We start from the raw sequence: 27,101 nt of genomic DNA on the forward strand, positions 1-27,101 counted from the left end.
CCACGTCCATCCATATTTGGGTGACATTCTAATTCAATCCAGAACAAAAGGTCAGGCTGGTACAGGCTGTGATGCAGGTACTTCGGCAGCATGGCTTCCTGATAAACCTGGAAAAGAGTTTGCTGGACCTGACCCAAACAATGGAACACCTCAGAGCTATGATCGTGTCATCGAACAATTTCCTGTTCTACCCAGGTCAAAGGTTCTGAAAATTTAAACTGTGCACACTGTATACATATATATAGGGATGTAACTACAACTGTATAATAAACTCCTCTTGGATATATGCAAATGCCCCATAGCCCCTCTTACCTGTTAGGGAGACAGAACATATATTCTACCACACATCACTCCACACTGTACCACAGAGAGAAATACATGCCTCTGAAGATGACAGCCAAAGATGAAAGTGAAACGTTAGGAAAAAAAATTACTAGAACACAGCCATACAGTCTGGAAAAACCACAACAGCCAGTTGATTCTGGCTGTGAACACTTTCAAAAATACAAAGCAGATATTTTACTGCTTAGTGGCCCCTTCCCACATTTCTTTTTTCTTTAGCCTTTTATAATTTCCGTACATTTTGCTTCCTTTCTTCTTGTCCCCAATTTCATTAGTTGCAAAGTCCCCTCTAATTATTTTGACTGTTATTGATTTTTGTGAAGTTGTTGTTTTTAATGAGACTTTAAACTATTTTTTTTAAATGAAAATTTAATTATTTTACCTATTGTGACTCTTTTAAGATTCTATTGTTTATGATTTAAATATTTGAATTGAAAGTCGGTTCAAGAGTTGTAAAAATAAACAAAAGAAGCAAATAAATATATTCATGACCTAACTATGAAAAAAACCCTCCATCTGTTTTGTTATATAGGTCCCATAGCAGGTTGCATGTCTTCTCTGTGGGAATGTTCTTGCAACAAAAAACATTAGATTTTGCTATGTTGACTTAGGGTCTCATTACATTATACATGAAATACAAGTCAGGTTTCTTCTAAAATCACTCCTAAAGCATTCTCCTAAAAACCACTGGATTGGAAAAAAATGACTCCTGTCCAGGGAGAGTCTCCTTATGCTTGAGCAATACTATGGAAGAGAACCACTGAATTCTACCTATTAGACTTTAAATTTTCAGATCATTAACTTATCCATATGTATTTTATAAGGGCTTGGCAATGTGTGTTTAGGGGCAGAGGTTAAAGTTGTGTATAATTGTTTCATAGTAATATTTTCCCCCACTACAACCAATTCTAAATGAGTAAAAGTCATTTGCTTTCAAGGCACTTGCACTACAACGTAAATAATACACAACAGGAAAAAAGAAAGGTGCATTTAGTTTCATGTAGTTTGGGCAGCTTTTTGTACAATTCAGCAAAATATTATTTAAATTGAAAAAAAATAATTATGTTTGCTAATAGGGGTGCTAGTAAAGTGCTTTCAGGTACTGGGGGGGGGGGGAGCAATAAAGATTTAGAGAGGAAATACAGCAGGCTAACAGTCCCATCCAGAAGCTGCGTCATTAGCAAAGGAGCTTCTTAGCAGAATGGTTAAGCAGACCCTATGGGAGTGTTCAGACTTAATCCAATGTTTTCAGTGTCTTAAGTCTAAACCGAATGCCACCAGTGCACAGCAGTGAATGGCCAGGAGGGATGCCCCTGGACCACCCCTGCTGCACTGAAGGAGGCAGTACAGCCTGGGAACGCTGGCACTGCAGTCAGCGCCATGTCCCACTGCCAGGGAGTGTGGAGGCTGTGCACCGGCAACCCCCCCTTCTCCCAGTATAAAAGCCATTAAGTTAGGCTTCCCAGTTTCTTCAGTCAAGAAGAAAATTCCTTGTCCTCAGCCTCAATCTTCTGCTCTTAAGAAATTGAGAAGTGGGAGAAAAAATAACCTCCATAATGACACTCTATTAATTTTTATGATCTTTACCAGAGAAATGGCACATCCTTTCCACACTCCACCCTTTGTGGACAACACCAAGAAAATCCCCCAGCCTTTGTTGGGAAATCTATGGTAAGTAGGTACATCACTAAATTTAACATGAAAAACAAAATGGTAGCAGTAACAACTTAACCAGCTGGAGCCGTAGCTCAGTAGCAGAGCATCTACTTTTCATGCAGAAGGTACCTGGTTCAATCTCCAGTTAAAAGGATTAGGTAGAAAGTAATATGAAATACTTCTATTTGGAATTCTGTGGACCAGCCACCAAAAAGACTATACTGGCCTTGACAGATAGGTAAAAAATTGACTACCATAGTTTTTGAGACTATTGCTTATACACAGAGAGGCATGAATGTCAAAACAAAGCAAATGGATTACAAATTGCCTAAAGTTTAACTGATGGACAAACATTATTGTAGATATGAGCTTGATTCTAAAAAAATTATCAAGTAAAACTACAAAAAGGTACAAAGGTTAGGAGGTATAAAGGGTTGGGACCAGGGACTCAAACTGAATAACAGATAGGAAACAGGTAAAGATAAAGACAAGATGAAGACAAAGAGGTTACAGCCCAATTAAAATAGATATCACAGATCTTGCTCACTGTGTGGCCTATCAACATCTATTGAGTGAACCATTATTACACAGAAAGTTCCTCTTACTGAAGTGCAAAAATTTAAGCTACATGCTGACTTGCCAAGCACAAAGGGAAAAAAAGCTTTCAGATTTTAAAAAAAAACCTTAAAGATTAGCAAAGCCTGGCTCCCAGTACTTAAAAAATGGACTGATAACCCCACCTGCAATACTATGCACTCAACCACACCTTTGCATAGCAAGTTCCACCCAAACACTTAATGATTGGTTCCCCACCATGGGACATGGACAATATACCACTCTAAACTTTCCCTTCTCACTTAGACACAGTGTGAAACAGACTTTTCTCTGTGATACACCTCTGAAGATGCCAGCCACAGATGCAGACGAAACGTTAGGAACAAAATCCACCAGACCATGGCCACACAGCCCAGAAAACCTACCAGAACAAAAAAGCTTTCTGTTGCAAACTGGAGAAAGCCAAGCAGATAAAAGATCCATGACAGGACTGAGGTCCTAGTAATCATGATTTAAACAACACTTTTTAAAAGAAAAAAATCAAGTTGATTTAAAGCAGTGATTCTCAATACAACACCCATGGGTGTGATGGTGCTAATTTTCTTCCCCTTCCCCTGAAAAAAAGATGAGGTCTGGACTTTCCTCCATCTCATTGGAGTAGAAGATGCTTTAGAAGTCCCTAGAAGGCATTATTTTTGCAGGAATTACTATCTGGAAATAACTGCCTCCCATTGTTATAAGCTTGGTACCTCACAGCCTTTTATAATTACCCTCAATGGCAGTCATGTTTTAACTTGTCCCATTTCACACAACAGACAATTTAGTAGCAGTGTTCATTATTATTCATAGAATCCCAAGTATACCCAAAAGTTCAACAATGTTTGAGACTACTGATGAAAAATAATTTCATAAAGTAGAAAGATTGAACTAAACTTGAACAATAAGACAATTAAGAAAGTTATGTAGGAAAAAAATCATTCTGGCTTTGATGTCATGCATTCAAGTCAACTGCCCATGAATCTACTTCTGACCATAGTCAATTCAAATTAGGTCTACAAAACTGACAACAGTCAATTCAAATTAGGTCAATATAAGCATGTAGTACTGCCAACATTCATAATAATACAATAATAGAAGAACAGCCCTACTGGATTAGACCAGTGGTCCATCTGTTCAGTATTCTGCCTCCCACAGTGGCCAACCAATTCCTTTGAAAGTCCAACAGTGCAGTCATCATGGTAAGTAGCCACCAATCTACCTCTCCTCCATGAATCTATCCAATTCCCTTTAAAGCTGTCCATGCCTGTGGTTATCACTATCACTAGCAGCAAAACCCACATTTTAATCACATAAGAACATAATAACAAGCCAGCTGGATCAGACCAGAGTCCATCTAGTCCAGCTCTCTGCTACTCGCAGTGGCCCACCAGGTGCCTTTGGGAGATCACCTGCAGGATGTGAAAGCAATGGCCTTCTGCGGCTGTTGCTCCTGAGCACCTGGACTGTTAAGGCATTTGCAATCTCAGATCAAAGAGGATCAAGATTGGATCACATAATCATTTCCTTTTGTCCATCATGTATCTACAGCCCATCATCTTCATTAGATGTGCTGGAGTTCAAGTATTTGGGGAGAAGAAAAAATATTATCTTTGTCAAATCTCTCTGCCCTGTGCATAATTTTATGAACTTCTATCATTCATGTCCCCCCTTAGTTGTCTGTTTTTCAAAACTGCTTATAACAGAGGGAAACATACAATAACAAAGGCACAGCTAAGAGGGCAGGAACCAAACTATTTTTGCCTTCCCCTTTAGAAGTAAAGTACACATATAAAGAGGGAATTCAAAATTATGTTTTTTCCTTTAACATTTATGTGGCGTTTCCCCTCCTTGCCCGGGCTCTCGGGTGGCTGATCCTTCCCTCCTTCCCTGACCTGGGGGTTGGTCGTCCCAGCCGATGACTTTGCCAGTTGGCCCAAGGGGCCAAGAAACAACCGCGCCCACAGGGCACCTGGTATACGCGGCAGCCATTGCCCATGCCACCCTCTTCCTAGCAGGTCTCTCTGCCCTCCTTCCCCTGGCTGACCTGAGAGTTTGCACCCTCCCTCTCTCTCTCCCTGGTCACTGACTGTAAATAAAATGATCATGGTGTTTCCCCTTTACCTTTTCACACCACTGATAGCGGAGCCAGGAGAGAATCCCGCTCCTGGAATATATCTGAACTAAAAACGATTGGAAAATTTATTCTGTCTTGTATTTGTTTAGGTAGAAACTGATTTGTATTAGGTAGAAATAGGATTTGTAAGTTTCCCTGTATTTGTGCTTGTATGGAACCTCCTTGGCCCAGGGCAGAGAGCCATCTCTGCCCCACCCGGACTTATCCCATTCACGTGTAAAGTCTCCTGATGCACGCGGACAAAGGGAAACCTCAGCCGAAGCGCCTTGCCCTGCCTAATCTCGTCAGCAGGCAGATAAGGGGACTCACGTCATCGCTTTTTGCTTCCTGACCCCGGACACCTGGAGAAAACCTTTGTGTGTCCCCCGTCAGTGGACACGTCATCGCCTCGCCCTGCTCTGGCGCGAAACTTGAGAAGGGGATGCCTATCGGACACTGATTGGTTCCTGCATGTTGCAAATGAATGATTGGTTGTTTTGAATGGTGGTGGGCTGTCTTTGATTCTCCCGGGCTCCCGACGGGAGAAAGTGTACTTAAGGTGTTGTAAGGCTGCTAGGCGGCGCAGTGTTTGTGCGGAAGGGAGGTGCTGACACTTAGGTCAGCATCTCAATAAATCTCTTTTATTTATCCGAGCCTTGTCGGGTCTTGCTTGGGTTCCTGGGCGCTGCCGAGAGCGGGATACCTCTGGGACGGAAAGTGTTATCCTGAGCAGCGCGGTAACACCACCACCCACATTCTTTGCTGCTGCGGCAGTTCCGTCTCTCCCTTTCCCACTTCTTTATATCCCTTCTGCCTTATATCCCTTTATATCCCTCTAATTTCTCTCCCGTGTCCCAGCTGCTTCCCCAGCCTATCTCCCACATCTGCCTCAGCTATGGGCGCGCGGGCCCTGCCGGGTCTAAAACTCCTCTCTCCCCTGCCTTCCTCTTTGAACAAGCCCGGACAATTTACCAGAGAGAATATGAATTTTTATAGACTAACAGTGCAATCCAAAATAGAGTTACTCCAGTCTAACTCTGCTCTGGATTGCCCTGCTAAAAAGGCAAAGTTATGCAAATAATTCAGTACAATTGGAAAACAAAGTTCAAATGAATGAAACAACTAGAAGTTAGCATAAGCAGCTTTTAGGGGGCTCTGTTATAGTTTAATACTAATAATCATTGGATCATCGATATCTTGATACTAAAGTGTGACAGAGAATGCCAAGAATTCTAAAGAAGTTGCTCCTTTGTTATCTTTGAAACATATGCAGCTTTGAACTATATGTAACCCGCTCAATATGTAGCTTCACCATTAGTCATCATATATCAGAATAAATTGAATGTATTCTCTCCTCACCATTAAATCTCTCATTATCTGTCACTGAATTAAAGAGAATCTATTCAACTGTGTACAAGCCATGCACCATGATTCATCTTGGAGATTATTTTTTTTCACACAGAATCACACAAAATGTATTTTTTTTTTAGCAAAGGTTGATCCACAAGCTCAAAATTTACAGTAAAAGATCAAGGTGTTACACTAGCGTTCAGAAGACTATTATGCAAAGGCACATGACTCCCCACATACTCCCTTTCCCATTGCGTGGCTGACATTTAGGCGGATTCCGTATGGGCCAAAAACAGCAGTGTGAAAACGGTATAAACCCTTTTACACCGTTTTAAACCTTTTTACACCATTTTCACATTGCTGTTTTTGGCCCATGCGGAATCTGTCAGATTGAAAGGAATCTAACTTCCATTGTCAAAAATATTTCTAGATCACATGACTTCTTAAAAGAATTTAATATGATAGCAATACTATCACATTTGTTTCTAGGACTGAACAGCTCAACAGTGTGATGGCACATAACAAGATACATGGCACATACACGGCACATAACAAAATACATGTCTAAGAAACTAAAACCAAAACCTAAACAATACACCCAAAAGGTAGAATGTTTCAATGAAATTCAGAGTTCAAACACACACATACTTTTGATTTTAATTCATTTGTTTTTTTTCCTGGACAGACACCACTTAACCACACACAGTTAAAAAAACCTTCATGCTACTGCTCTTCTATGTCAGAGAATGAACTAGTATTAATTATTAGATACCCTTGATCCCATAGTAGATATTCAGATGCCACAAGTGTAGATTAAAGAAAAGAAAGGCAGCTTAAAAATTAAAAAGGTGGAATTTCTTTAGAATCTTGAATGTTAGTTTCCATGGAAGCCAGAAATAGCTTGATCACATAATAAGCTAAATTATCAACCCTAGATGTTTGGCTTTTTATAAGTGGGAACAGGAATGATTAACTGATATATGGTATTATTCATGCACACACAACCCTAAATGCCATCTGGTATTATGGCTTAGTTTCTGAGCACCATCCCCAAATATTAAAAAATAGTACAGCTGTCTATATAATTTTCTCTTTTTGTGCCATGAGAATAAGTTATTTATTCTCAACATGGGCTCAACATGGCAAAATTTTAAATAAGTGTTGTCCCGCACCACAAATCTTCATCTTTAGAAAGTAATCTAAAAAAAATTACAATATTTATTTCATCTACTAATCGAAGGACTGGTTTGCACATAAATATATATACCTTCAGTATTCTGTCCTTGATGGGTAGCACACAAAAGACAGACCTGACAACACTTAATAGCATTTAGAACGGTAAAGCAATATGAAATGAACTATTCCTGTATAGAAGTCTCCTTTCAATGTTGTAAGCAATGGTCATGAAACATCCACAGCCTATTATGTCTTGCAAGCTTAATAATGCTGCCCTAAACAGTTACACCCTTCCAGTCCCTTTGACTTCAATGGATTCAGAACGGAACAATGCTGCTTTAGGATTGCATTGTTAGCAACTGAAGAAAGATCAAGGAATTCATTGATAAAAAATATACAAACGTGCAGAAGTACGACACTTATAGTTCAATCCTAAGCACATTTAAATGAATGGGCTTGGATAGGAGTAATTCACCTACATATTAAATTGTTTTTAATAATATTTTTATTTTCTCACATAAAGACAACACAAATCACAAAAACATTTTAAAAATATCGAACACAACCCATTACACATCAAAGGTGACTTTTAGCTGTCCCACCTTTAACGACAAGTTAACTCTAACTTCAGTGCATACAATTATCATGTTGTTTCAGTAATTCTTTCTTAAATGTCTTCTGGTAATTACAATCTACTGTTTTCTTTATATTTCAAATCCTGACACTACTTCTCGATTTGAGTAGTTTTTCAAAAGGTATTCTGTAAAGCATTTCCAGTTTTGTGGGAAATTGTCCAACAGTTATCTCTTAATCATGCTGCGATTTTTGCATATTCTGTACCTTTCAGAACCCAGTCTTCTTTTGTTGGATCTTACTGTCTCTCCATTTTTGGTGCAATGAAGTCCTTGCTGCAGTTGTCATATACATAAATAGGTTTCTATATTGCTTGGGAAAGTCTTCAGCCATTATTCCCAATAAAAAAGGCCTCAGTTTTTTCACAATTATTATTTAAAAAAAATTATATAATATTCCAAAAAGTCAAAGCCTCTTTACATGTCCACCACATATGAAACATGTGTTGACACTTCCAGCATCTATTTGACTCACCTTTATACATCTTTGCCAATTTTTATGGCATTAAATCCCATCTCTACATTATTTTGTAACAATTTTCTTCCAAATTGTAACATGCTGTAAATTTTACACCTTTCCTCCACAGTCTCTCCCACTGTTAAATCAAAATATCATGGCCAACATTCGTAGATCATTTAATCATTACTGATTTAACCACCTCATCTTCGGTATCCCATTATATCTGTATCCCATCTTCTACATTTTGTCATCATTTACACATAGTTTACATTCAACATATGTAATCTGTGGACTAAATTCAGCTTCCTTATTAGCATCTTTAAATGTTTCTAGCAGATAATATATGTAGGCCATTTTTCTTGCATATTCATTTATTTTCTAGTAAATGCTTCAATTGGAGACAACCATAACAAAGTACCCCTGCAACAAATCTCTTATATTTCAACCACATCTACAGTAAGTTCTGGCTAACATAATGATTAGAAATATCTTTGTGTATTTTCCCGTCATACAAGTCTCTATGCCAACCAAATCTCCTATCGTATTCCTCCAGATTCAGGAGTTTACTTTCTTCAAAATCCATTCCCTTATCCATTCCCTTCCCAAAATCCATTCCCTTATCCATGCTAAACAAGCAGACTCAAGGTGCAATTTTAAGTTTGGTAATGAGAGAACCCACCCCCCACCTCTTTCCTTTGCATTCTGGACATTTTATATTTAATTCTTGGTTTCTTGTCCTGCCAAATGAAGTCACTAGTATCTTTTTGCCATTTTTTAAAACATGATACTGAATTGATTATTGAAATGGTTTGAAACAAAAATAACATCCTTGGCAAAATGTTCATTTTTATCACAGATATTTTTCCCCCCAAAAGACAAATTCAATCTATTCCATTTCAACAATATCTCTCTTGACTTCTTTCAATATTGAAAACAGTCTTAATATTAAATTGTTAGCCATTTTGAAATTCTACAAAACATAAAGGACTCACAACAATGAATTATGACCATAGAAATAAGTGACAGGAGAAAGCATACTCTAGAAGACAGTTCGAAATACTAAAAACAGTATTTAGACACATTCAAAAAGAATATCTACACCAGGTGGTATAGTTTCCTTCAAACAAAAAGCAAAAGCATTGTTTAAAACAACCTATAGCTAGTGCCTGAACATAGCCTACTCCACTAACAACAGGTACCTTGGGTCCACCAAATCAGAATCGTAAACCATGGCTTGAAGTTAGTTTGGTAATCATAGTCTTAACTATGGTTCCATGTGATGTACAAATGTGGACATCTAGGCTTTTCTCAGCTGCTGTCTGTGTACAGCCCCTGCCTAGAAAAAGGTGATAAAGTCTGCATTTGTTGAGGCCAACCATAATTTGAGGAACCATCTCAGAGTGTCCGGGGGTCGCTGCAGCTGCTCGCCCCGGACTCGGCCGGACCGGGGGCGGAGCCCGCGGCGAAGTGTCAGCGGGACCAGGCGACAGCCAGCCCCGCCGAAGAAACACCTGCGGGGGCCCGGAGCGGCCAGGAGACGGCCACGAAGAGGTACAGCAGCCGGGAGACGGCCGCGAAGAGGCGCAGCTGCGGGCGGATCCGCAGCTGCCGCTGCTGATGGCTTCGGCCAGGCTCGGCCGGGGCGAGAGCGAGGCGAGGCACGCCCCGGGAGCCTGGCCGAGGCTTGAAAAGGTGAGGGAGAGCGGAAGAGCGAGGCTGGTCGCAACGGGGCGTGGAGGGGGGTTGCGGGAGCCAAGGGCGAACGGGGAAAGAGTGGTGGGGGAGGAACGGAGGAGCCCGGACAGGGAGGCGCAGAGCCTAGCGAGGGGGTGGCGAGACAGAGAAGTGGAAGGAGGTGAAAGTGAGGAGAAAGGGAGAGGACCAAAAGAGGGAGAAGAGAGAGAGAACAGAGAGGCGAGGAAGAAAGGAGAGAGAGAGGGTGAGGAAGGACCAGGGAGGTGTGGGGAAGAGAGGAGGGAGCCTGACCCAGGAAGGGGCAGCGGACCCTGGGAGGAGGGGGCTGTCAACCCCTTACTCGAGTAGGGCGAGGCTGGCCGGGAGGGAGGGGCGCCTTCCCCTCCATCCTCAGGTGGCACCCTGTGGTTCAGGCAGCTGACTACATTAAGAGCCCCAAAGATCAGGGCTGCTGGCGAGGAGACCAACACCTTGGAAAGGGACGGTGGGACGGATTGTCAGCCCCAACCGCAGGAGGGGGAGGGAGAGCGCCACACAGAGTAAAATCTTAGGTTTGCAAACCTACAATATTTAAAATAAATCCTTGTTTCCTGTTGCACGTAAACTGGGTGCATGCATGCTTTTCATGATAACAAAGTATGATATTCATAGCCTTTGTAACAGGCAGGCAAACCACCGCAACGTTGTCACCATACATGCAGCCATCTGTATTTATGACTGAATCCCTTCTGAAAAAGTGTAACCATTCTCACCATAGAAGTACATCATAAACAAAACATGATTCTGACTTTTATGTAGCCCAGAAACTCAGTGAACATCTATGGTCAAGTTAATTGATAAATAGTTGTGGCATTTTTAATTGTACCTACATTCCATGTAAATATTACAGGAGAATGGAATAAAAAGGGAACTAATTTTGCAAATGTAATGGTCCCATATGCAGCTCATTAAAAAAAATAATAACCTCGACATATTGTCCATAAACTGGCAGTGAAATGAGATCTAGACTTTGACCTGAAGTCTTAAGCTAAATCTTTAAAGTAGCATTGCGGTAAGAATGTTTTATAAGGATTAGCCTCTCCATCAAGTCTGTTGAGCAAATACAAGTACCTTTATATGCTATGTGAGAGGACTTCAGTAAGTAAGTTTGAAGTTCTGATCTAATACACATATTTACCTGCAAGACAGAGAATTTAATGAACTTAGTGAAGTGTGGCTGGAACTTGTCTGTCACTTTTAAAAGACTCACTCTTTAACTCAAATATGTTAAATAACTAGAAGTAAGGGCTCATAACAGAACATCATATTGTATGAAGTGTTATTTTCCCTACTTTTTAAAGGTTACCTGGTTATGAAAAAAACATAACCTGCATGAATGTACAAACCATCAGGAAAATTATTAAACAGATTGCGTCGAGTTTAGGAAGCATTCTATATTTTTGAGTGAGACAGAATACACAAGGCTAACAGCCCACGTCCACCCAGTTCCTTAGGTTACTTTCTCATACAGTGGAAGTATAAGTACACACACAGACAAACCATTGTGATTAAATCCTTGTTGCTCACCCAAGCTGATTTATGTAGAAAGTGACCAATTTTCCAAATGTACCCCACATTTCTCCTCTTATAAGGGCCACCAACAAAGCTAACAAAAACATACATAATAAAACTCACTTTTAAAATCATTTAAAACTATCCCTTCACAAAAACAAACATCGTTAAAACAATTTTATAAAAGTTAAAATACAAACCAAAACATAAACACTACAAAAACATTGGTCAGAAAGGAAGTATCACTGAGGGAAATTCAAATGAAGTAAGAAAGTCTTCACCAACCAGAAATATCAAAGCAAGCATTTTGCAACAAATGAAGTTTTCAAACATTTCTGAAGACCACAGCTGGCTAACTGGTCGAATCTGTTAAATGTCACCGCTGTTACTGACCTTTACAGTCCAATCTTGACCCTGGAGCCAACTGGGGTCAGCGCTGCTATTGCACCGTGCTGTGCCGCTGCTTCCAGAGTACTTTCCAGAGGCATGGGGATGGAGAAAACAGCAAAAGTCCTCCCTGTCTCTGGAAAACCCTCCAGTGAGGCCACAATTGGCAGCAAACAACAGATGGAAGCTGACTGTCAGCTCCGCCCCCAGGAATGCCCCAGCCCAACTTTCCCACCCCAGTGTCTATTTAATAAAGCTTAATAAAGAAAGTTGGGTTTTTATACCCTGCTTTTTTCTACCAAAAGGAACCTTAAAGCAGCTTACAATCACTCCCCCCCCCCGCCCCACAACAACAGGCACCTTGGTGGGGCTGAGAGCATTCGTCACCCAGCAGACTTCATGTGAAGGAGAGAGGATTTTAATCTGGTTCCCCGGATTAGAATCTACCACTCATTTGGAGGAGGGAGGAATCAAACCCAATTCTGCAAATTAAAGTTCACCACTCTTAACCACTACACATTTTTTTCTTGTTTTCTGGATTTTGTGTAGACCAGTACGGCCAGATTTGCTGTGCTGAAAATCAGATATGCTGATGTAGAAAAAATGGGTATGTTATAATCTAAAACAAAGTTACACTTTTTCAAGACCACTGCCTTCAATAGGCTTAGTTGAATGGTAACGGTTTAGAATTGCATTCATGGCAGCAGGAGGTCCAGTAAGGAGATTGAGAGATGTGCCTGACAAGGATGCCATCTACCCAGTACAGTTGGCCCAAAAAGGATCACCCTTACTGGCAGAGAGACAAATAAGCACAGAAATAACCAAATCCAGCCAGAGTTTTCATTCAATCTCACCCAATTTCTATCCATACAGCTCCGTCTCAAAGCTCCACTCACAGCCTGAGACGGATTTCACATGGGCCAAAAACAGCGGAGTGAAAACGGTGTAAACCATTTTAAACCATTTTCACACCGCTGTTTTTGGCCCATGCAGAATCTGCTGAGTCTGATCCCAATAGAAGTCAGTTTCAGCTAGCCAGCTCAAAGATGACTCAGCCTTCTATTCTTCCAAGATCAGAAAAATGAATCCAGCTTGCTATGGACAAATTATAGATGACTGAGCAGGCAATGGCAGACTACCCCATAAACAAATTCTGTCTAGTAAACATGGTGATGTCACATCACCCCATGGGTCAGTAATGACCTGGTGCTCGTGCCTGTACCTTTAAAGAGGGCCCCCTCTTTCCTTTTTCACCGCAGTGAAGTTGTTTGAGTCTATCTCACTAAGGCCGTTTCCGCACGGGCAAAATATGACGTCGTCGCAACGGAAAAAGAAGCGTCAGAGCGAGAGCGTTCGCACGCGCAGCGGCGGAGGTGCGCAGTCGCGCCGTCGCGAAAACGCTAAACCGGCGCGAAGACGGTGTATTCAGAAAACGCTTAAAACCACTCTTTTTCCCCATGTGACGCATCGACGCCGCACTTGTGCGAACAGCCGCCACGGAGCTGTCGTCACAAATGGCGTCGGGCCTGCACGGCTTCGCAAGTGCGCAGGCGCAACATCGCGAGACGCCGCTTCCGCAGCGCTTCCGTGCGAACCGTCACATTTCTGCGGGGCTGCGGACGCCCGCAGCTCCGCCTGTCTGTGTGAACGCTTTTTTTGGGATGCGTCGCAATTTGCGACGTCATCGCGTCGCTGCTTTTGGCCGTGCGGAAACGGCCTATATCATTTCACAGACTTGAGGTGGGATGTCACCTGGAAAAGCATGATTCATGTTTATGTGAGCTACTTTGTTTTTTGGGACGTTGTTAACTTTGTCTGTATCCAGTGTGTACAAGAACAATGTGTACATACAGAAGTGTGTACAAGCAGAAACTCAGATTTACTAGAGTAAGGAATAGGGCAAATGTAGCCTAACTGCAACAGGGGAAAGAGGCAGCCACTGGCAACCAGACAAAGCTAAACAATCCAGTGAGGGATGATAGGCTGCTCACCTGTCCTGCAGATTAGATGGTACAGAAGCAAATGTTAAGTCTCCTTTCTTTATGAGGATAGTAAGCTTTATGAGAGTAGTAAACTTCACAGAGTGGGGTGGTGGCGCTGGGACAAGAGAAAATAAAATTTCAGCAAAAGGGAGGGTTACCAACCTCCAGCTGGTAGCTGGAAATATCCCACTATTACAACTGATCTCCATGTGAGAGAGATTAGTTCACCTGGAGAAAATGGCCACTTTGAAAGGTGGACTCTATGGCAGTATGCCCCACTGAACTCCCTCCCATTCCCAAACCCCACCCTCCACTCCTAAAAGCTCCAGGTATTTCCCAACTTGGAACTGGCAATTCAGTCAGATCTTTTCTAAGAAAAGTTCTGTTTTAAGAAGCAAATATCTGTGTACTGGATGTCTTAATTATGTTTAAAAACATTGTAGTCGAGGCATAATCCTAGTATGCATAAGTTCAACCATTCATTTCAAAGCAAGGCTTCTCTTTTTACCTCCATGCACTCTAATGTTTTCAATGCATTTTCTCTAGGGTAGTCTCCTGTATAGCAATTAGTCTGGCTACAAAAAAAAAAAGGGGGGGGGGAGAAATGGACTGCAGTGAGACAATGCGCAGGTGGGTCAGAATTTGGCTTCTCTTATCCAAACCATTTAAATTTTATAAAACTCACCTCCCTCAGCTTGTACATCTTAGGGAAAGTTAACTCACAAACCATCTCTGTGAATGAAATGTTAATAATCTCTAGAACCACCAGCTTTTCTCAAGTCAGCTTAAAATTTTGGAGAAAGGCTCTTTTGGTGATATGCATGATTTTTGAAATTTCATCTCAGTTGGAAAATGTGTTTCCTATTGAAAGGATTATCGGGTTAGATCTCTAATAAGATTATATTTAATTCTTATACTTAAATAAAACAGACTTTTAAAAATCAGACTTTTTAAGGCAGTTTTTAATACTCTGAATGGTTCCAGTAATTCAGTGATGACAAAGAGGTCAGAACACAGACCCAGTGATTTTTTCTTTCTGATAGCTACTGTACAGATTACATTCAAGATTAATTCTGGATTTAAGTACTGAACAGCTCCTGTGTAAATTAAGCTCTGGGCTTCATACTATACATTACCACATAATCAGCTACATTGCCTTTTATCGGAACATTTTCCACTGTTGGTTTGGATTCAGAAGCTGGCAGGTGGTATTTTGTTGAGGTCATTAATTCTGAAGTACCTTTTTTAATTCAAAAGTATGCCCTCCTTTTAAAAAGGAGCAGCTGGGATGTCATATAAAAGATATGGCAATTTTTATGCTTTGCTTTTCTAATATGATAAAGTGATAATCATAACGTTTTCAAATATCTGTAATAAACTTCATTGAGAAACAGAATAAGGAAAGCAGGTCTGAATGCTGAATAAAATACAAAATATATAAGCTCTTTAAAAAGAAACATAATATTGTATTTCTCAGAGATGTAAAGGTACAAAATAAGAGCCTTACCAAAATGTAAAAATAAACTGAATGATAAAAGATTGTTCAAAGACAATATTTTTTCATCCTAGAACACCTGTTTACATTTGGCTCAAGACAACCATGACCTTATATGTTTCTGACAGACTTTCAGCAGAACACATGAATCAAGCTAGCAATGTGGGTTCAGTATTCTGCACCAGGTGAATGTTCATCTTCCATCAGGCACTTTCAAAAGCTCTGTCAGTGACAAGTAGTTATGCCCAAATACCTTGTTCCAGGCCTTCCCATTACAAAAAACAGACCAACACAACCCTCTCTTATAAAGCAAGGCAGAACCCTCCAGCCCCAACAAGCACACTTGGGTTTTCCTTTAGGGCTTCTACCAATATTCACTCTGAAGTATGAAATGAGTTGCTCCGTCCTTTGTCTTTCTGGTATTATATGATGCCCCCAAATCCACAATATCATACATTCTCATTCTAATGTCACCTCACTTTCCAAAACAGGGAAATTTAATTTGGAAAGGAGTCCGATCCAGGCCACCTCCAGCATGACATTTACTTCAGAAGTTTGAAACTCCTCCATCAATCCAATAAAGGATTTTTTCCGTGAAACACACAACTTTTACCCGCTGCTCTTTGCAGCCTTTACATGGGAACTAAACCCTTATCTATGCATTCTCACTAGTCCTTTAAGGGAAATTTAGAGATTGACTCCCTCACCCCCAACCTGTGCATATTTATATCTAACTGTGTAAACATACCCTACACAGCCAAGACATATCTCACAGGTATGACAAAACTGGAAACAAGATAATGAAGGCCAAAGAATATGACACTGCAAAATGAAAAGATATGCTTGTTTTTAAGATACTTATTTTAAAATTTCACCACATGCTTTTATACTGCTACACAAGATAATAGCTAAAAACAGAATTGTCCAATGAACACCAGAAGCTGTATTGAAGAATTGTGCAAAGAAACTTCATTCAAACTAACATGTGGTTACATGTTTGGATTATATGTCTGCACATTTGCCCCACCTGTAGTATTAGCACCTGGAAGGCTCTGCAAGCATCAGAAACAGTTGCATAAAGTGGTCCAAAGTTTTCAATACAGAGAGAAATGCAATTTAACTATTTTTCAATATTCTGTAGCCAAGTTGTAGCTTGGAATTCAAGGGTTAGCCTAAAAACTCTATCACCAATACCTAACCGTTCCAAAGAGTTTTGTGCGCACACACCTTGGAGCATTGGTTCAACTACCCTACTATGCAATGACCTTCTCACATAGAATTACTTTTTCACATGTAACCATGATGAACCTAAAAGGATCTCCCAAAAGCCACTGTTAGTGGAATAGCCTTGTGTTCAATTATTTTCAATTATTTAATTAAATATGAATTATCTGGACAAACTGACAATGAATATATGTTTTGCTTGCAGGCACGTTTTTATCACACTACTAACTTTTCAGATGTGCTAAGCTTACAAAAGCATTTCTCTCCAGTGTACTTCAGTTCAGTGAGTTTGTAAATCTAGGTTCCTTTACAGATCAGATGGCTTTGCATTCTGCTGTGTAATAGTAAGCTCTATGGAGACTGCTCTGCACATGTATTAAGGTTTTAAGGGCATTATTGAAATGTATTTTACTACTTTATAGCACAGACATACATTTTAAAAACATTTTAAACAGAATCACTTCCTCCTAGTCCTTCCACTATATATTCCTCCAGAGGAAATGCCTGTTAAAGCTTTATTGCCATGGCAACTAACCTAATTGGTCTAGTACAGGTCTCTTCTTCAACCATTGGGTGGAGCCACTATCCCTAAGTATAAACCAAATATTTAGGAAAAGAAAGCTATCGGATTACCATCTTTAGGAGACATATCAAGCAACCACTACTGAAAGAAACTAAAAAATGCAGCTATAATTAGCCAATGTTGATCTGAATTTTTAAAGATTTAGTGACAATGTGTAAGTTATAACCTTTATCAGCTGCATTTTTCACAAGGGCACTATTATCCAGAACAAGCATACTGGGTTTAAACAAATTAAGTGAAGCAACACTATTTCAATTAAATTGAGCTCCCCCACATTTAATGGAGAAGTGAATAAAGTCTACATTTTGCAGCAGCTGTAAAAACTTTGTACACCGGGTACAGTTAATGCATGCCTTCTTTAACCAAAATGCAGGATGTGTGTGTGCTGCAGATGTTCATAACCCTACCATTATAATCAAACAACTAAGAAATAGTCATTACTTGTCAACTGCTAAACAGTCCCAGAAAAAAAAATCTCAACAAATTAATACCACATTTGGTCTTTAGAGGGAACAGAAAATGTTTTAAGGTTTATCTTATTAAAAATCAACTGGAAAGAAGCATATCAGAAGCTGCACATGACAACTGTCCTCACAACAAAATGCTTTTACTGTTATTTCAGGGTTGTTGGGTTAAGAAAGTTTTAAAAATATTTTAGCAGTCAGGCGCTACATAAATGATGTTTTATTTCAGATTTGCACACTCAGACATTAGCAGTGCAATCCTAAATAGAATCATACTTTTCTAAATCCACTGAAGTCAGCAAGCTTAGCAGGGTGTTACTCTTCTTAGGATTGCCCAGTAAGTCACTGAAAAAGTAATGATGGAATATCTTAACATTCAGTATTTTATGCTGTTTGGTGGTAGCTCAGAGTTGTGTGGCAGACAACAGCTACAGCATATTTTATAATAATTGAGGATTTATATGTTTTTAAAAGTGGTAATGTTTCCTCTAGGTAATAGTGGAATGTCCAAGTAGACTAAACAGAACACGCCCTTCCATAGCTTGAAATATACAAAGCAATATTCACTAGTTTGATATAAGCTCAAAGGACATGATGATACTCTAAGAAATACTTTCTTCAAAGTTACTGGAATATATCTAGTTTGCAAGCATAAACAAACTTCTGAAAATAAAGAAATAACTTACCACCCTCTAGTGAATCCTTAACAATTAAAAACTTAAGATTCTTTATAGTCTAATGTACATTTATTGATAATAATGAAATTTAGTTGCACATGGAACACATGTGAGCCAATTGCAAGGTGTCCCTTCAAACGGCCTATTAAAATACATTAAACATTTAATATATTGTAGTTAAAAGGGAAACTATTACAGTACATTTTTACTGGGTTTTATTTTAAAAGTATGCAAGGCTTTGCTTTACAAAAGCTAGAGAGTAAAGATTTCAAGTATTCACAGACTACGAAAAGATGAACTAGGTTTCACATTTCACTGCAATTTCTCACAACATTGGCTGAGGATACAGTTAGAGAGAGCAGAATAGAATATGGATTCTATATGGAGCATATAACTATGCTCTACAAAACTAACATGTCTGTCTCTTGTGAAATAGCTTTGCATAAGTAGCATTACCAAACTAACTTCTTCATATAAAAAAAAAAATCTCAGTGACATGTTAAGTGAACATCACAAAGATAATGGATAAGAATTTTTTCCCACAGACCTGTATAAGAATTCAGTTCACCAGTGTTATTTTGTAAAGTAGTTTGTTGGGTGGCTGAACAAATGACAGCACACACACCACTTAAAACTGAAAGGACATATCCTAACATGTTTGCTCTAGAATTGTCACTAATCAGCATTACAAGACGGAGAACTTGAAAGAAGGAACATTTATTGTATTGTCTTAACAATTGAAGTATAGCCACTTCCATCAACATTACACATCTTCCACTGTCAGGAATTCAGTATACTTTTGTTTTTATTTAATCAATCAGGAGTGTGAAATGAGTAGCATAGAAAATACATTAAAATCAAGAAGTTCCTTAGTTTGGAAACTGACAGTGAGCTCCCTTATAATGAAAAAAATAACGGTAAGGCTACATTAAGGATAAAACTATATTCCCATTGTATAATTCAACTGGCATGGGACAGACTATGAATCTAGCTAAATAACTGAAAGTGATGCTGATAACATTAAGACACCTGTGACAGGAAAACGTTTTGATGTCACTAAAGAAATTAACACTAGCATCTTTACATAAAGCTAAGAGCATTAGAAACAGAGTTTGGTTAAAGAGAAAGCAAGGGTCACCCGCACGAAAAACATGTTTCAAATTACAGGCATAAATAGGGGCTGAGGGAATAAATATTTACAACACAAAATTTTGCTCCATAAGAACTGGCTTGCTTGGTTTGTTTCCCAGGGGAATTTACATATTCAGAGTGAATTTCAAGGTACTGATTAGGGCCCTTCTGTTTTTTAAAGCTGTTTTAGAACCACGAGAAGGGCTGTTTGTCAGTCTAGTTTAACACATCATGGTTATTTGACAGCCTGGCCTAAAAGCTGAATGCATTTCCCTGCAGCAGACAATATGCCCCCAAGGAACAAGAATGGCCTCTAAGCTTCCACAGATCTGGCTGCCTCGATACTTACTGCAGTAGGTGATGAGGAGGCCAACCAAGATCATAACTACCCAGAAAGTTGAGGAAGAACTTGGCAGCGCGTTGGCATCTTTCCTGCTGCTCCTGCTGGGAGATGGAGCCATTGAGGCCAACAACGTCCCCAGAGCAAACAGCGCGTCAGGTCAGTTTCACCAGCCCACTCGCCCTCGGAGGGACCGCCTCTCCCCACGTGTAATCCCAAAGAGAACCATCTTCCAAAAGCGACCACAAGGCCGGGCATCAACAACCCCGGGCAGCCGCGGGCAGCCTCTTCAGCCCAGCCAAACCAAGGGGCGTCTGGAGACGTACCTCCTTCTCCCGCAGCCGCTTCATTACAGATTAGGGAAGGACCCCTGGAATTGCCTGGAAAAAGAAAACGGGCCCAGCTTCGACAAAGCTACCAAACAAAACATCCAATATTTTAAAAATTGAAAGAAACAGTACGGACACGCAACTCCCCAAAATACCGGAGCAAGAAACTTCTCCTCCTCGCAGTCAAGTCTCTCTAACCAAAGAAGGGGGGGAGAAGAGGACACGGAGCCACCGTCAACTCCACACTCGAAAGGAAGCCAATGAGAAAGCCAAGGAAGTCAAACCTGCCCTGGGGCGGGAAAAAGGAGGGCCAGAAAAAGCGGACTGCTTCTGCCTGAAGCTGGAGAAGCCCCTGCTTTGCTCCCAACCCCAGCCTATGGGTCCTCCACTCCCTGAGGGTGAGGGGTTCAAAGAGCAACTCGGCGCTTCCTCCCTCAGCGATTGCCAGTTTTGCCCCTGAAAGGGTAGGGAGTCCGACCCGGGGCTGCAGCTCTTGAAGGTAGGAAAGGCGGCTCCGCCCACAGGTGCAACCTCGCCCACCGTCGCCGCGCGGACGTCTCCCGCCTTTCCTTCCCGCGTGGTCTTCGGGTCAAGGCGGGGCGCGCGCGGGCGCCTTTCCCGCGTGGTGAAAGTCAGCCCCGGTTGGACGCCTCGTGCTCCTCCAGTCCGTCTAACGCCCGGCTGCCGCTACCTTCAGTGAAGCCGCAGAGGAAGCCCGACGCTCGTTCCACTTGGCTGCAGCGGCCGGCTGAGCTATCAACGGTTTTGTTGGCTGAGCGCTCCCTTTCGGTTTCCTCAGCCGGCGTCTCCTCTGCCACCGTCGCACCTTAACCCTTTCCTGGAATTCCCGGGGGCTTGGGAAGGGTCAGCGAGGGGGCAAAGCAGTTTCTCGGCCGCTTCCCCGAAGGGCGAGCCTAGAGCCGTGGTTGTGTGTCCGTGCGCGCGCGCGCGCTCTGAATTCCGACGGCCGGGGTTTTTGGGGGGGGGGGGGCGGGGGGGGGTGGCAAGCCGCTGTCTCCGAGCTTGTCTCGTGTCGCTTCCTCAGTTCCCTTGTCGCCGCAACACTGCGGCCGGGGGGGGGGGGGGCGAGCTCTGCAAAAGGGGGAAAATCCCACCCGAGCCAGTGGCAGAAAAACTGGGCTTCTCATACACATCTGGAAAGGGTGCGTGGGAAATTAGGCTGACACCTGGCTGCGAGTCTGAGCCGGTGCAGGTTTACTTGGAAGTAATTCCAATTTAGAGATACATATGTTTAACACACATGTATAGTTTTCTTGGATGCGTGCACATGCATTTGGATCACCGTGGTATGCCAGATAAAAGCCCTTCATTGACACTTCCCTCATAATACATTTTTCAGAAGCATTATCTGCCACTCTTATAAATGATGGTAATCATTCCTTGCATTATTGTTTATATACATTATTGAAAATTATTTGGCACCCTGAGGCCAGCTGTAACATACCTTTGGGACTGCCAACTCCTAAAAAGATGAAGGGATGTACCCATACATTAAGGATTCAAAGTAAGAATGACTGTATGAAGATCCCAACCTATTATTGCTTAATTCAGTTTTCTTAACTAGTGTGTTATGCTATTTTTATTTACTGTATTTATATCCCACTTTTCACCTCAATTGAGACCCAAAGCAGCTTACATCATTCTTCTCTCCTGTCGGCACTTGTTCCCAAGGAGGAATCTCTGCCTTAACTCTATCAAACTTGCCTTGCAGATGAACAAAACAAAGGCAGATTAAATGGCACTGAGGCAAGAGAAATGAGGTTGGGACAAGGTGTGATGAGAGACTTCCGTGATTAGGAGGTTCGGGTTTTTTTTAAAAATCCTCATTGCTTGTTTTGCAGTTGGGAAATGGCACTGGGGTGCTTGGTTCTCCCTACCTCCATCTAAATTTCCCCTTTTGTCTTTATTAGATTTGTGAGCATACACCCATTTTTATACAGCTAGACTTATGTATAAAGCTGCCATCCCCCAATGCAAATTTGCCTGGAGCATGTCTGACTGAATAATTTAATAAATAATAATAATAATTCAGTGACCATACATCTGAGGCAGCATGCACGAGGTTTGCTGCAAGAGTTAAACTTCAATAGGGTTCCACCTTTAGCCAATGAAACCTTTCTAAAATGCTGAACTGTGACTAGTACAGCCCATGTTTGCTCAAAAGTGTCCCCTTAATTTTGAGAGAACTTCTGTGTAAGTGTGAAGATAACCAATCCTAGACACATTTAGGCTTTTCGGGAAGTTACAACATAGGAACAACATACTACAATAGCCTGTCAAGCATAAGGTCATCATAATGGTCAAACTCAGCAACTGTCACAAGTAAAACAAGTGTTTATTTGCACAAGTCCAGCATATATGTTTTGTATATCTTGTATATCGCTGCAGTCCTGGGATCAGTGATGTGCACAATTTCACTGTAGTGGTTGCTGAAAGATTGTATGACCAAGGATCTGGTCAATAGGCTGTATGTAAGATTTTCATGTTCAGATCATATGAAGCAGATGAAAGCTAATATAACAAACCTTTTTGGCAAAATTCCATTATGTTAGATAGCAGTACAGATTTTCTGATGCTGATAAATGTATCTGGACCTGAAACATTTGCATCATGTTGCAGGGGAAGGAGTGACCGTCTTCCGTTGTAATGTGTATGAGGTATCCTTTTGGCCAGTATAAGGATGGTGCCACCATTTTAAAGTCATTGTAAAATACTGCAAGAAGGCTTGGGGCTTTTGTTTTGTCCCCCTGCCCCCTAGCAAGTTCTGAAATGGTCACACTCAAATGCTCAGCTGCTTTGGCCCTTAAAAAGGTGTGAGATGAAAGGAGTGCCATGCTGTGAGCCTGATCAGGAGCAGGCCTTTGCAGCAATTTGAAATGACTTTAAAATGGCAGTGACAGCATCCTCATGGTGGCCACAAAGATGCCATCACATCTAGTTTGACTGATGATTGTAGCCATCAATCAATAAAAGCTATAGCAAAAATAAGAGATTAGCAGTGCAATCATAATCAGAGTTGATGGCCTACATGAGGAGGTCAGGAAGGCATTTTTTATCAAGAAAATAGGGTTGTATCATAACAGATTGGTGCAGAAAATACGCTGTGTTTTTACTAATATAGTACTGCATTATTCAAAACACCATGTTTCTTATGTTCAAAGGACAGCTCTGTTTTAAATTTCCACAACTTCTAGACTTATTACACTGCTTATTCAATGTTGGTTGCATTGTGTAATTTGCATTGAGTCAAAGTGAGAAAGGTGGATAATAATATCAATGGCTTCAGATGGTGAGGAAGAACTGCTGAATTTTCTGGACCACCTTAATGGCATCCACCCAAACCAAAAAAGAAGGAAAACTGCCTTTGTTAGATGTCTTCCTTGGGCGTTTCTGCCGCATGCCTCCGGTCACTGCGCCGGCGAGAGTTTCTTCACCAAGGAGCGGCGGTGGGAGTACCGATGCTCCATACGCGGAAGTTAATGCGCGCAGCAGGCGCAGGGGAGGCCGGTAGAAGGCGAGGCGGCTTCAAGACGAACGCCTGTTGCCTTCCTCCCTCCCACCGTGTCCTTTACGTGTCCTTCTGCATTATCGCTGATAGCGGGCGCCACAGCCCGCCCGCGCTGCCATTCAGCGCCTCGACCCCTGGAGGTCGGAGGACAGTGTGGGCGGGCTGCCACGCCCGCATGACGACACGAGGAGGACACTCTGATAAAGTGGGAGGGAGGAGAGAATAGCGGAATCTTAACAGGCGGTTAGCACCCGCGCTGCTCGGGCATCAAGGCCAAGAGGCATCCCGCTCCCCAACAACAACCCTTTAAAGGGTTGTTGTTTAGGGCGCCCTGAGGCAGCCCTCTGCGGAGGGAAGCGCGATTCAGGTCGCCCAGCTGCTCGCGTTGCAGCAGCGAAGCGCCAGTGCGAACGGCGGCCTCAAGGGGGTGCACTTTTGTTAGCGCCCAGGAGCCCGTCAGTTACCGTCACGGCCGTGCGACGATCACGGCCTTGGTCTTTTTCAAACCCAACCATCAATTGGGCCACACAGTATGCAGAAAACCAACACACAGAGACCAGTATCTACATAAAAACTCCAACCACCACCCACAACAAAAAAGGGGGATAATCAAAACTTTGACAGATCATACAAAACAAATCATGAACCTCACCTCCTCCCTGATGAAATCAATCATCTAGACTGGGCTCTGCAGGCTAATGGCTGCTCCACAGCAGAAATCAGAAGAGCTTTAAGACCAAGAAAAACCCAGAGGACTGAGGAGAAACAGACCCCCCCCCCCGGAAAAATATTTCTACCATACATTAAGGGAATCACAGATCAAATAGGGAAACTAATGAAAAAAAATTACTTACAATCTTCAAACCTAACAGAAAAATACAACAGATACTATGCTCAGCAAAGGACAAGAGAGACCCCCTCACTTCTGCAGGAGTCTATCACATACCCTACAGCTGTGGAAAGGTCTACACAAGTACCACAAAACGCTTGTATTAAAGAGCATGAAAGACTGTTGGCTTAGCCATCCCAAAAAATCTGCAGTAGCAGAACATGCTCTGAACAAAACTGGACACAACATTTTATTTGAAAACACTGAAATTCTGGACAACTCGGACAGTTACTATGTCAGACTACACAGGGAGGCTATTGAAATCCACAAACACCAAGACTACTTCAACAAGAAGAAAGAGACTCTGAGAATTAACAAAACTTGGCTACCAGTGCTTAAAAACACCAGAATCAAAGGCTAAGGGCATGCTAGGTTCATGGACAATGAACTCCACTCAGATGCAGGATTTGCATTCACTAATACTGTTTCTACTGCAGGGAATGCAAATGTGAATATGAATGTAAATGAACTGAAAACCCCACCCACAATACAATGCAATCAACCACACCTTTGCATAGCAAGTTCCACCCAAACACTTACTGATTGGTTCTCCACCCTGGGACATGGATCACTAAACATTCCCTTCTCACTGGACACAGTGTATAAATTCTGTGATACACCTCTGAAGATGCCAGTCACAGATGCAGGCAAAGCATTAGGAACAAGATCCACCAGACCACGGCCACACAGCCCGGAAAGCCCACAACAACCAGTTGAGTCTGGCTGTGAAAGCCTTCAACAATAAATCAAATGAGTCCTCACACTTCCTTCTTAAGCACATTACTTGGATACTAGATCCACTGAATTCAGTACGGCTACCATCCAACATGTTTACAACAAAAGTTTAATGTAGTGTAAATGAAAATATTTGACTACTTTCTTCTAACTATTAAGAAATAAATCCTATGGATATTAATAACTTATGGATCACAATTTTAAACACTTATTTTGAAATTATGTCTAATGGAAACCAAATGTAAGCACATTCTCATACTTTTCAAAAATATATAACTTTGGACAGTTAAAGAAATTTATCACATTTCTAAATGAAAAGGTTTGGGGAGGGGGTGAATATTTAGGTAAATCCTGGTATTTCATTCCATGTTTAATTTATACATATGGAAAACTAACAGTACAATCTATTGTCGAAGGCTTTCACAGCCAGATTCAACTGGTTCTGGTGAGTTTTCCGGGCTGTGTGGCCGTGGTCTGGTGGGTTTTGTTCCTAACTTTTCACCTGCATCTGTGGCTGGCATCTTAAGTTCCACCCAAATACTTAATGATTGGTTCCCCATCCTGGGACATGGACAATATACCACACTAAACTTTCCCTTCTCACTTAGACACAGTGCGAAACAGACTTTTCTCTGTGATACACCTCTGAAGATGCCAGCCACAGATGCAGGCGAAATGTTAGGAACAAAATCCACCAGACCATGGCCACACAGCCCGGAAAACCCACCAGAACCAACTAACAGTACAATCCTCAGGGCTCAGAACTGAGCAGTTCCTTAAAGGCAATGGCTACACTATGGCCAAAGAAAAATTGAAGGGGTTTAGACCAGCATGGAGCACAATGAAGTGAAGCTTTCTGTGGCATTGGGGGGGGGGGGGAGAAAGCAGTGACAGGCCCCTGATGAAAAGGACAGCTCCCACCAATTGGGGCTGGAGGCACGAGGTGGAGGGATTTGCTAGAACTAACCAAGGGGAGAAGAGGGGTGTGAGTATACAGATTAGATGCCAGCCCATGTAAAGTAAGCAGACAAGATACCTCCCCCCCATCCCGAGAAAGGAACCTTGCAAAGGACATCCATTTTCTGGTGGGACCTGGAGATTTCCTGAGGATGGCAGTCTATCCCCTGTTTACAAAGACCACTCTCTCTGGAGACCCTGAATGGGTCTGCAATTATGTGCCTTCCCCTCCCCAGGCTTATCCCCCAAATCCCATGGAATGTCTAACCTGCTTCAGGCACTCTGCCCCCCCCCCACGTTTGTTCTGGACATTCATTAACATATCCATATAAGGGCATGTTTCCTGGGAGATGAATGGCTCCCACAGGCATCCATGCAGTAAGATCCCTTTACATTGTCCAGACTAGCTTTTCAATGCTAGTTGAGGTGGTTGCATCCTTGTGGCCACAGTGTTCTTTCCCAGATGACTTGTTCCTCCCTTTCCCCCATGCCATTCTACTCTGTATACATGGACCTTTTTGTCAATCAAGCCCTTCTGCACCCCAGAGTCCCACAAAGACTCCACAAAAGAGTGGAATCAAGTAATTTTTGACCAGAGAATCAAGCTGGGACAAATTTTCCCACCATTCTCACAATGGTGGGAATTTTTTTTCAGCAACATTGTACCCCCAAAGACCCCAAAGATTCCCCATATGGTATAATGGACCAAAAAAAAGGTTTTGATTTTGTATGTGTTTTTTCCAAATTTTTATTTGTAGGCTTAGTTGAAATTGTGCCTTTTACTTTTTGACTGAAAAAATCCCCAAAAAG

The 27,101-nt window shown here is 41.7% G+C and overlaps 1 protein-coding gene across 3 annotated transcripts in view; it reads right to left on the reverse strand.

Moving 5' to 3' along the window:
• Positions 1–21,227, reverse strand: part of TAFA5 (TAFA chemokine like family member 5) — a 420,937-nt gene extending 399,710 nt beyond the window's left edge. The window contains exons 1-2 of one of the 3 annotated variants that reach the window (XM_048501457.1): positions 20,337–21,227; positions 19,862–20,232 (exon numbers count right to left, since the gene is read on the reverse strand). In XM_048501457.1, coding sequence (XP_048357414.1) covers positions 19,862–19,973 — 112 coding nt within the window. In that variant the 5' untranslated portion in view covers positions 19,974–20,232; positions 20,337–21,227. Of the gene's footprint in view, positions 1–19,861 lie in introns of all 3 variants that reach the window. The other 2 variants (XR_007244878.1, XM_048501458.1) reach the window with 2 other exon arrangements.
• Positions 21,228–27,101: the final 5,874 nt, after the last annotated feature.

This window comes from Sphaerodactylus townsendi, linkage group LG06 (genome assembly GCF_021028975.2).
Source record: "Sphaerodactylus townsendi isolate TG3544 linkage group LG06, MPM_Stown_v2.3, whole genome shotgun sequence".
Classification (NCBI taxonomy): Eukaryota; Metazoa; Chordata; class Lepidosauria; order Squamata; family Sphaerodactylidae; genus Sphaerodactylus; species Sphaerodactylus townsendi.